Source organism: Glycine soja, chromosome 2 (genome assembly GCF_004193775.1).
Source record: "Glycine soja cultivar W05 chromosome 2, ASM419377v2, whole genome shotgun sequence".
NCBI lineage: Eukaryota > Viridiplantae > Streptophyta > Magnoliopsida > Fabales > Fabaceae > Glycine > Glycine soja.
In genome coordinates this window covers 8188832-8200287 of record NC_041003.1, presented here as the reverse complement: position 1 = coordinate 8200287, position 11456 = coordinate 8188832, and the positions used below count along the sequence as shown (strand labels likewise).

The window sequence follows — 11456 nt, the reverse complement described above, 5'->3', positions numbered from 1 at the left end:
TAGGCAACGGGTTACCCAGATGGCTGAGGATGTTCCTCAGTTGGCTGAGGATGTGCCTGATGCATCTGATGGTAGCCCAGAGAGGACAGGAGCCGCCGATGGTGCTGAGTCTGATCGAGTGGCTAGTGATGGGACAACTGCTGATGATGAGGGGTTCCCCGGTGGGCCACGCGATCCATCTGTTTTGATAGGATTTGCTGATCATGTGGCACACAACATATGGCATGGACAAGTACGTACATATTTTATTCCAGTAATTAGAAAGTAGTTTCTTTTATTTTGAAATACACAAATTTATAAACTGTTATTCAATTTAGGAGCGACCCGATCTCAAGTTGGTCTCCCATGGTAGGAAAGTAGATAAATTTGGGAGACCGGCTGCTGAGATTGAAGGTATGATTGCGGCCACCGGATTGGATCCATTGATCAGGTGTTCTGTGATCACCACTGATCCTAGACTCATATCCGCCTTTGTTGAGAGGTGGCATAGGGAGACGAGCAACTTCCACCTCCCAGTAGGGGAGGTGACGATCACTCTAGACGACGTTTTATCGCTCCTACACATCCCGATTACTGGCGCGCTGCATTCAATTGGGCCGTTGGCTACATCTGACGCAGTTGCGCTGTTGACAGAGCTACTTGAGGTCACCGCAGACGAGGCTACAGCTGAGACACGTTAGGCAGGTGGGCCTCATGTTCGGTTGTCCTGGCTTTGGGACATGTGCAAGAGTAGGTGCCGGGCCAGGCAATGGGTTGCTGCAGCTCGGGCGTACCTACTTCATTTGGTTGGTTGCACTCTTTTCGCTAACAAGAGTGCAACCCATGTTCATGTTATGCACCTGCAAGCATTCAAAGACCTGACACAAGCAGGGACATTCTCTTGGGGAGCAGCCGCTTTGGTACACTTGTACGATCAGCTTAACGAGGCGTCCCAAGCCCCTACACGGCATATGGCTTGTTACATTTCACTACTTCAGGTGACTATCGCTGCTTGTAATTTAAGTTAAAGTAAAATTCAATCCATGTTTGATTGTTGATGTTGACTTTCTGTTTGTAGTGCTGGATTTACAAGCACTTTCCATCAGTCCACAGGTCTGTTGTTGACGATGGTTATGCTGAGGCTAGCCCACGTGCCTGTAGGTGGCTTACGGGTAAGGCCCAAATGACTGGCATTAAGGGAGCCCCTTACAGAGCACGTATTGATGCCTTGACAGTCACTAACGTCTGTTGGATGCCGTATGCTGAGCATCGGGGAGTTCGGGGCTATGAATTGATCTCCTTGTACATGGGGCAAGTCAGATGGGGTCCGATCATCGTCTACCTTCGACCAGAGAGGGTGGTTCAGCAGATGGGGTACATTCAGACAGTTCCTCCGCCACCGGTTCGTGATTCGTTGACAAGTACTGATATAGACGACCAGTGGGTACAGTTTTCAGATCATGTAACGTCTACAGGGGAGCTCTGTGTAGTTCCTGGGCAGGTGGCCCTAGACTACATAGAGTGGTTTTTTCAGATTTCACACCCCTTTGTGATGCCGACGGAGGACACTGCTGAACCCAGACCTGCGCCTCCCCTTCCCACTCATGATGATGACTTCGTGGAGCCACCTGTCGCCCAGGTTCCAGTCACGTCAGATCCCCCTGCGCATTTTGTGGTAAGCTGTGTACTTTTTGTTAACTTTATTATTTTTTATAAATTCATACTCACTTGTTATTTTCACTGAGACAGGTTGATTGCACAGCATGTGTCAGGATGGGAAGGATTGCTGAGCATTTGGAGCGTGTCATCAACCTCAGGATGGTGACTGCATGGACTGACTTATATGATATCATGGATCTTTGCCTAAGGATAGGTAGAGATGACAACCCAGATGACAGTCTTAGGCCGCGACAGAGATCCCGCATAGATTAGGATTTATCTTTTTTATTGTATTTGTTTATGTATTTAAATTTTAGTATTTGTTTTTGTATTTGTTAAAACACATTGACTTAGATAATGTCTATATTTCTTTATGTATTTAAATTATGTTTTTACTTAAATTATGTCTTTATGTATGTTTTTACTTAAATATAATGTCTCTATTTCTTTATGAAGTTTGACATATTAAAAAATAAGTTAGAAATTTTAAAAAAATAAGTTCCAAATTTTAATTGATTGAAACAAATAACTTAGAAATTTTAATTGAATGTAATTAATTGGACAAAATAAGTTAGAAATTTTAAGTTATACTGAAAATTATTATATAATTTAAACAACAATAAGTTAGAAATTTCAAATAAAGAAGTTACAAATTTAAAATAAATAAGTTAGAAATTGATTGAAACAAATAACTTACAAATTTTAATTGATTGAAACAAATAAGTTCCAAATTTTAATTGATTGAAACAAATAACTTACAAATTTTAATTGAATGTAATTAATTGGACAAAATAAGTTAGAAATTTTAAGTTATACTAAAAATTATTATATAATTTAAACAACAATAAGTTAGAAATTTCAAATAAAGAAGTTACAAATTTAAAATAAATAAGTTAGAAATTTAAAATAATAAGTTAGAAATTGATTGAAACAAATAACATACAAATTTTAATTGATTGAAACAAATAACTTAGAAATTTTAATTGAATGTAATTAATTGGACAAAATAAGTTAGAAATTTTAAGTTATACTGAAAATTATTATATAATTTAAAAAAAAATAAGTTAGAAATTTCAAAAAAATAAGTTAGAAATTTAGAAAAATAAGTTAGACATTTAAAAAAATAAGTTAGAAATTTAAAAAACTAAGTTAGAATTTTTTTTTAAAAATGAGTTAGAATTTTTTTTTAAAAATAAGCTAGAAACTTTAAAAAAATAAGTTAGTCATTGAAACAAATAAGTTAAAAATTTTAATTTTTACTTAAAATTATTATATAATTTAATCAAAAACAAGTTACAAATTTCAAAAAAATAAGTTAGAAATTTAAAAATATAAGTTAGACATTTAAAAAATAAGTTAGAAATTTTTAAAAAAATGATTTAGAAATTTTAAAAAAAAACTAAGCTAGAAACTTTAAAAAAATAAGTTAGTCATTGAAACAAATAAGTTACAAATTTTAATTTTTACTTAAAATTGTTATATAATTTAATCAAAAACAAGTTACAAATTTCAAAAAAAATAAGTTAGAAATTTCAAAAAAATAAGTTAGACATTTTAAAAAATAAGCTATAAATTTTTTAAAAAATAAGTTAGTCATTTAAAAAAATAAGTTAGAAATTTAAAAAAAAAAAATTTAAAAAATGAGTTAGAAATTTTAAAAAAGAAGCTAGAAATTTTTTAAAAACTAAGTTAGTCATTGAAACAAATAAGTTACAAATTTTAATTGATTGAAACAAATAAGTTACAAATTTAAATTGATTGAAACAAATAAGTTACAAATTTTAATTAAATGTAATTGATTGGACAAAATAAGTTACAAATTTTAATTTGCACGAACGGGTCACAAACATTTATTCCTTATAAATTTTTTGTCTAAAAGTTGATAATAAAACTTTTATTCCTTTTTCATACATACTACACATTACAAACGGATCACAAACATAACAAATTGACACACTAAGACATATTGCATCGACTAGAACATGATGGACACAAATTTAATTTGCACGAAACAGCCTAACATTTAACTAGCATTCAATCACGCAAGGACGTAACAACATCGTCCTCATTTTCCATAACCACTTTACTAAAGAGAGCCAAAATTTCTATTGGCACAAATTGTTTCCAGTAATTAGACTCTACCAGCACCTTCAGCACGTCGTCGTCACATTTCAGCTCAACAATTTTAAATTTTAAAACTTTCTCAGAATACTCCAAATGACTAGGTTGTCGATAAAACAAACGCCTTTCAACTTGGGATTCGTGAATCCCATGAGGAGGATTCCCTTTAGGTGCTACTTGCTTGATCAAATCCTTCAGTTGATCTATGCTACATCCTTTTGGAATATCAAATTTTTTTGGATTTATTCCGGTGAACGCGTAACCCACAAAGTTGTTTTGGCGTGGCATGTTCCACCTTCCGTTGTAATACAGAACCGCATCATGTGTAGGGATGCTGGGGCGTTCAAGTAAGTTTAAAATTGCATCTGTTGTTCTACCAACGGTACATAACAACTCAATCGGTCCAACAAATGAAAATTGATCATTATACATTAACATGGTGTTCACATCCATGTCATTTTTCAATTGCATACTTTCAAAGTAAATGTTGTTACATGTATCTTCCACTGGTCGCCGGTAATGAATTTCATCCACAACTTCATTGTTGTTTAGCCGAAGACTGTTGTGTATTCTACTTTTGAGAGTTGAAAAATCGCATAGGTTTGGTACTCGCATGGGCACTGGACCAGAACTTTGAAAATAAACCTCACACTCGTTGTGAATGACGGTTCCATTTCGAAAAATGAATGTCAACCTCGAGTTCACGATCGTCTGGGACGAAGTCTCTCTTAAGAATATCATTGTTTATCGAAAATTAATTTGACAAACTCTGAATACTAGTTGTTGTTGAGTACCATGGACATCCCCATCTATCATTTATATAAATGGCCCAGCCAGGCACATGGCTTCCCTTTTACCAGACCCGTGACTATTTTACATTGTGAAGCGTAAAACTAAAGCAACCTCCTATCACGTCGTTCATTGTCAGGTCACGTCAATCATTGTCGTCTGAGAAAAAGGTTGGTTTCGGGCCATGTAAACTTGCCTAAGTACCCCTGTTCGGGGTTTTTTTTAAATTATCTGGGAAAGCCGTGAGACTCTCCAAAGGTGGCCTGTCTCATGTTTGCACGTCAACGAATCCAAAAAAAATAACAGGAGACACCAGTTCATTCGAACAGGGCCTGCAACGGAAGGCCCAAAACTCAAAAAAGTTAGTTTCGGGCCATGTAAACTTGTCTAAGTACCCCTGTTCGGGGTTTTTTTTAAAATTATCTGGGAAAGCCGTGAGACTCTCCAAAGGTGGCCTATCTCATGTTTGCACGTCAACGAATCCAAAAAAAATAACAGGAGACACCGGTTCATTCAAACAGGGCCTGCAACGGAAGGCCCAAAACTCAAAAAAGTTAGTTTCGGGCCATGTAAACTTGCCTAAGTACCCCTGTTCGGGGTTTTTTTTAAATTATCTGGGAAAGCCGTGAGACTCTCCAAAGGTGTCATGTCTCATGTTTCCACGTCAACGAATCCAAAAAAAATAACAGGAGACACCGGTTCATTCAAACAGGGCCTGCAACAGAAGACCCAAAACTCAAAAAAGTTAGTTTCGGGCCAACATTTCCTCTTGAGGGATGACACGTGACCTGCTACTCTGGCCCTTATCTGGCATGTCCATCCTTCTTGGCGCGACATTTAATTCGTCGTCAGAAATAACTGAAGGACACCTTGCTTGTTTCTCTTTTGGCCGCCACCGGTCTTGTCAGTGTCGAAGGCGCCCTTGCGCTTGCCGGCAGAACCTTTTTCGGCGACCTCCTTGCCTTTTCCTTTGGCCTTGTTCGTCATTTCTACAGAGAATGCAATGAGACCAACGCCAATTGCATGGTTAGAGTTAGAGAAATGGAGAGAGGAAGAAGTGCGTGACTAGAGTGTGTGTAACTGTGAAGAACGACGAGTCCAAAATGAATTTTACTGTAAATAATTTGAGGAAAAAAGTGATCAATACATATCATGCGGTGCATACAAGAATCGGCCATTGGTCAACTTGTGAGAGGAAAAAATCATTTAACTAATACCAAATAATCTTAAAATTAATAAAATAATTTAACTAATTAACCCACGGAAGAACATTCTTCCGTTGACTCTGGCGGAAGAAGTTCTTCCGCATAGTTCCATGGAAGATGGTTCTTCCGCAGTTCTTCTTTCGTTGACACTCGCGGAAGAAATGTTCCACGGGCATCCGTGGAAGAACTTTCTTTTGCAGTTGGCGGAAGAAAGTTCTTCCGCGGATGCCCGTGGAACATTTTATCCGCGAGTGTCAACGAAAGAAAGTTCGCAAAAAAGCTAAAGAACATTTTTGCCATTTTAAAAATTTGCTGGGTGCACCAACAATACTGCTGGGTGCCCCTGGCAAATCCCAAAGATTTAATTGTTGGACATAATCGCATGAAACAATTATACAAAAGATATACATTAAGGATGTTTGTAACTCGATTTGATTTTCATAAATAAAATCATCTAAATCAAACTAAAAAAAATGTGAATTCATTTAATTTATTTTCATTTAAAATAAAATCTGAATTAATCAAACAAATATTTTATACTTTGATTGATTCAATTTTTATTAAAATATTATTTTACGTCGACTGAGAAAGTACCGTTGCGTGTCGAAGGTGGCAGGCAGATAAAAAGAAGGGTCTAGAACTAACCAGAAGCGGAAAAAGAGTCGTTCCCGCGTATCATCCCATTCCCACGTAACCAAAAGAACATTCTAGAATTCTATTTTCAAAATAAAAAAGTTATATAAACCCTTCCTTTATCTCTACCCTAACATAACATAAGTTCGTAGACAATTCTTATTCTTTTCTCTCTCTCTTGCGCCGCTTCACAAGCCAAACCTAACTTGTCTCTAGATTCTCTCTGCATTCTCTCTGCATTGTCCGATCAATGGCCGGAAAAGGAGATGGTCCTGCTATTGGAATCGATCTCGGCACCACATACTCCTGCGTCGGAGTGTGGCAGCACGACCGTGTCGAAATCATCGCCAATGACCAGGGTAACAGAACCACGCCCTCTTATGTTGGTTTCACCGATTCAGAGCGTTTGATCGGTGATGCCGCCAAGAATCAGGTCGCCATGAACCCCGTCAACACCGTCTTCGGTAAGATCCCTAGCCGACACTTCGCCTTTTCAGGATTTGCATTGTTCCTAGATTTTTGGATCTGTTGTTTGAAACTCCACTTTTCTATTTTGGTAATTTTTAGTTTTATTTTGTAATCCTGCTGTTTATATGTCTTATTGTTATTATTAATCGTTGCATGGTCTGAACTGGTTTAGAACTCTACTTGTATTGTTTGTTAAAATCTTATTTCAAATCGAATAGTAATATAATTTTAATCGAATGGTGATATGCATAAACATCGTATTTGTTCGTCGAATTCTGGTTTTGAATTGAATAATATTGTTATGCACACGCCACTCGTATTACACATTGAAATCTGATTTTGAATTGTGTAACGTAATGCCCTGTTATTTGTTTGAGGTCTAGTTTTGAATTGAATAACAGTATTACGTACACTCATATTGTTGGTTGAAATCTGATGTTGAGTTGAATAGCAATGTTGTGTGCTATTTTATTATTAAGAGAGTTATTTGATCTTACTATTTTGACGGAATATGGTGTGTGGATAGTTAAGATCTGTTTTTTATTGTCATTAATTAATTATCGTGAGGATTGTTTGGTGATTGATGATATGTTGTCTGATCTCAGATGCTAAGCGTTTGATTGGAAGGAGAATTTCTGATGCCTCCGTTCAGAGTGATATGAAGCTATGGCCATTTAAGGTTATCCCTGGCCCAGCTGACAAACCTATGATTGTGGTCAACTACAAGGGTGAGGACAAACAGTTCGCTGCTGAGGAAATTTCTTCCATGGTTCTCATGAAGATGCGTGAGATTGCCGAGGCTTATCTGGGTTCCACCGTGAAGAATGCTGTGGTTACTGTTCCTGCTTACTTCAATGACTCCCAGCGTCAGGCCACAAAGGATGCCGGGGTCATTGCTGGTCTCAATGTCATGCGTATCATCAATGAACCCACTGCTGCTGCCATTGCTTATGGTCTTGACAAGAAGGCCACCAGCGTGGGTGAGAAGAACGTGTTGATTTTTGACTTGGGTGGTGGTACCTTTGATGTCTCTCTTCTCACTATTGAAGAGGGTATTTTTGAGGTCAAGGCCACTGCGGGAGATACCCATCTTGGAGGTGAAGATTTTGATAACAGAATGGTTAACCATTTTGTTCAGGAGTTCAAGAGGAAGCACAAGAAGGATATCAGTGGAAACCCTAGGGCTCTTAGGAGGTTGAGGACTGCCTGTGAAAGGGCGAAGAGGACCCTTTCATCTACTGCACAGACTACAATTGAGATTGATTCTCTTTACGAGGGTGTTGACTTCTACACCACAATCACCCGTGCCAGGTTTGAGGAGCTCAACATGGATCTCTTCAGGAAGTGTATGGAGCCTGTTGAGAAGTGTTTGAGGGATGCCAAGATGGACAAGAGCACTGTCCATGATGTTGTCCTTGTTGGTGGATCCACTAGAATTCCTAAAGTCCAGCAATTGTTGCAAGATTTCTTCAATGGAAAGGAACTTTGCAAGAGCATTAACCCTGATGAGGCCGTTGCTTATGGAGCTGCTGTTCAGGCTGCTATTTTGAGTGGTGAAGGTAACGAGAAGGTGCAGGATCTGTTGCTGTTGGATGTTACACCCCTTTCTCTTGGTTTAGAAACTGCCGGTGGTGTCATGACTGTCCTCATTCCCAGGAACACTACTATCCCCACCAAGAAGGAGCAAGTGTTCTCTACTTACTCAGACAACCAACCTGGTGTCTTGATTCAGGTGTACGAGGGAGAGAGAGCTAGAACCAGGGACAACAATTTGTTGGGAAAATTTGAGCTTTCTGGCATTCCCCCAGCACCCAGGGGTGTTCCTCAGATTACTGTTTGCTTCGATATAGATGCCAATGGTATCTTGAATGTCTCTGCCGAGGACAAGACCACAGGGCAGAAGAATAAGATCACCATTACCAACGACAAGGGTAGACTCTCAAAGGAGGAAATCGAGAAGATGGTCCAGGAGGCAGAAAAATACAAGGCTGAGGATGAGGAGCACAAGAAGAAGGTTGATGCAAAGAATGCATTGGAGAACTACGCCTACAACATGAGGAACACCATTAAAGACGAGAAGATTGCATCAAAGCTCTCTGGTGACGACAAGAAGAAGATCGAAGATGCCATTGAGAGTGCTATTCAGTGGTTGGATGGAAACCAGCTGGCAGAGGCTGATGAGTTCGAAGACAAGATGAAGGAGCTTGAGAGCACTTGCAACCCAATCATTGCTAAGATGTACCAGGGTGCAGGTGCTCCCGACATGGCCGGAGGCATGGATGAAGATGTTCCTCCATCTGGTTCCGGTGGTGCTGGCCCCAAGATCGAGGAAGTTGACTAAATTATTTTATGATTCAGATGAGATGGGTTTGTGGTGGATCTATTCAGTTTTTATTTTCTTTATTTTTTGGTTTAGAATATTAGCCCATTATTTTGGTTACTCACACTAGGTATGGTGATAATGTTTTTTGGTTTTGAATAGTTCCACCTTATGGAGACTTGTGTTTACTTTTTGGCAAAGGAAACAATATTATTGCCAAATCTTGCCGTTCCTATTTAAAAGATTTCTTAAATTTCGGTCTTTGATAGATAACGTTACTAGCGCAAATTGCGCTGTTCCTCTGGTTTAGAAGCATAAAAGGTTCTTCTTATCACGCGAGTAATTGACTTTTAGTAGAATGATGAAGCTAGAAATTTGTTAAAAAAAGAAATGTTACAAGAGGATTATTATTTGTTCAACTTTTAATTAATTCGAATCATGAAGGTTAAAGAAAATAATTCCTTTCTTAAGAAGTACCTCTCCTAATCTTTGGTTAATTGAGTTTCTTATAGACATTGGCTTTTAAATTTAATCAAAGTTTAGGTGAATTGAGTTATAGCTTAAGATTATCTAATTTGATAAACCAGATTTTCAAGTTGATATTGAGATTTAAACCATGAGAGTAGTCCTATCTTACTAATATCTAAACGGTCGAGCTTGTTTTCAACACTCTTTCTGTAAATCTTTCAAATGCTAATTAAAAAACTGAAGTACGCACGGTTGTCGTATTCGGTATTTGTTGCTCCACTGAATCCACAAATTACGTGCTGTATAGACTATAGAGACACAGCAGTTACTGGAACAACAAAATGCAAAATTTGCTGCAAATACTTTCTTTGTTGTCCCCTATTGTGATGCGTTCAATTTAAATTCGTTCATTTTCAAAATTTTGTGTTTGGATAAAAAATTAGATTTCTTCATTTTTAAAATTTTGTATTTGGATAAAGAAATTAAATTTCTTCATTTTCAAAATTTTGTGTTTGAATAAAGAAATTGAATTTCTTCATTTTTAAAATTTCTTATTTTGATAAAATAATCAAATGCATTCTCTTTTAAAATTTTATATTTATTTAGGTGAACTGTTCTTAAATAACAAAAAGAGAACGTGAGTTAGATCCTTTCCTTCTTCATTCATTTCTTCCCGTGAGAACAATAAGTACTACATCCAAAAAGGTTAAAAAGAGTTTCTCCTTATTAAATTCAAGAAAAGTAAGAGCAAGAACTATGGAAGAGTAATAAAGACAAAAAGGAAATCACGATTCTCAGAAGAAAAATCATTTGTATTTTCTATTAATCACAGATCGGGTGCATATAAAACAAAATATACAGAAAAGATTACATGAAATAGCATAAACTAATTAATATAAAAAATAAACAAAACAAAATACCTAAACAACCGAATAGCAGAGAGAATCAGTAAAATCTTAAAAAATAGTAGAAACAAAATAGGAGCAATGTTAATATTCAAGATCTAGAGAATATGAACGTGAATATGAAAGAAAACTAACGGCGAAGAAGTGTCATCAACGAGGTCAGTGACGAGAATGGTGGAGCCAGCGATTTTGAGTTCTGCGGAGAGTATGAGAGGGAGCTCGTGCTTGGCTTTGTGCTTAGGGTTGAGCGTACGACCAACTTCCTCAGCGCCAAACACGACCTTGAAGAACAGAATGGCGACGTTGGCCTTAGGAGCTTCGACGAGGAGCTATGGCTTCATAGCGACAAACGACACCGTAGCAGCAGCTGCAGCATTCTTCGACCCGCCGTTTTGAGCGTCTTGCTGAGCCATTGAAACGGAGCGACACAGAGAGCGATGAAGAGAGAAAACCCTATCGATATCTCCCTCCACAATGCCGCTGGCTGGAACCCGCTCCAGGAGGCGCTCTGCCTGCACGCCTCTGCATCGTGCAGGTCCTCGTCCAGCTCCACCACCGTGCCGCCGAGGCCAAGTGGCGTCGCCACCTGCCGCGCCTAGTGGTGGCTCTCCGTCGCATACGTGATTTCTACATGGAGATCTCCTATTTTCGGGAGAAGGTGTCATGGAGATATCCTAAAGTATAAAAGAATTTCAAATTCTTTCATAAAATGAAAGAATTTCAAATGCTAATATTTAAGTTAATGAAAATCCCTTATTAAAATACTTAAATTTCAATTTCTTTTCAAATTTTTATCCAAACATCTTATTTAATTGAAAAGTAATTAAAATTCTTTAAAAAATTGAATTACCTTATTAAATTTCTCCATCCAAACATACTGTAAGTGAATAAAGGGAGACACATTGCAAT

At 37.7% G+C, this 11456-nt stretch overlaps 2 protein-coding genes and 1 pseudogene across 2 annotated transcripts; 2 read left to right on the top strand and 1 right to left on the bottom strand.

Annotated features, from left to right (window-relative positions):
- Positions 1-719: 719 nt before the first annotated feature.
- Positions 720-1911, top strand: LOC114370209 (protein MAIN-LIKE 1-like). The gene is made up of 3 exons (XM_028327503.1): positions 720-977; positions 1058-1654; positions 1729-1911. Exons 1-3 carry the CDS (start codon positions 720-722, stop codon positions 1909-1911), a joined length of 1038 nt encoding a protein of 345 aa, XP_028183304.1.
- Positions 1912-6510: 4599 nt separating this feature from the next.
- Positions 6511-9438, top strand: LOC114385265 (heat shock cognate 70 kDa protein 2-like). The gene is made up of 2 exons (XM_028345286.1): positions 6511-6850; positions 7460-9438. Exons 1-2 carry the CDS (start codon positions 6637-6639, stop codon positions 9193-9195), a joined length of 1950 nt encoding a protein of 649 aa, XP_028201087.1. The 5' UTR covers positions 6511-6636; the 3' UTR covers positions 9196-9438.
- A 998-nt stretch (positions 9439-10436) lies between these two features.
- On the bottom strand, positions 10437-11091 carry LOC114370745 (annotated as a pseudogene).
- Between the last annotated feature and the right edge of the window lie 365 nt (positions 11092-11456).

Bases quoted from the DNA above. Each gene is read 5' to 3' on its own strand.
- LOC114370209 (XM_028327503.1), top strand. From the start codon at position 720: ATGTGCAAGAGTAGGTGCCGGGCCAGGCAATGGGTTGCTGCAGCTCGG. The intron at 978-1,057 runs GTGACTATCGCT...TTCTGTTTGTAG, and splicing joins GTTACATTTCACTACTTCAG to TGCTGGATTTACAAGCACTT. The intron at 1,655-1,728 runs GTAAGCTGTGTA...TCACTGAGACAG, and splicing joins ATCCCCCTGCGCATTTTGTG to GTTGATTGCACAGCATGTGT.
- LOC114385265 (XM_028345286.1), top strand. From the start codon at position 6,637: ATGGCCGGAAAAGGAGATGGTCCTGCTATTGGAATCGATCTCGGCACC. The intron at 6,851-7,459 runs GTAAGATCCCTA...GTCTGATCTCAG, and splicing joins CCCCGTCAACACCGTCTTCG to ATGCTAAGCGTTTGATTGGA.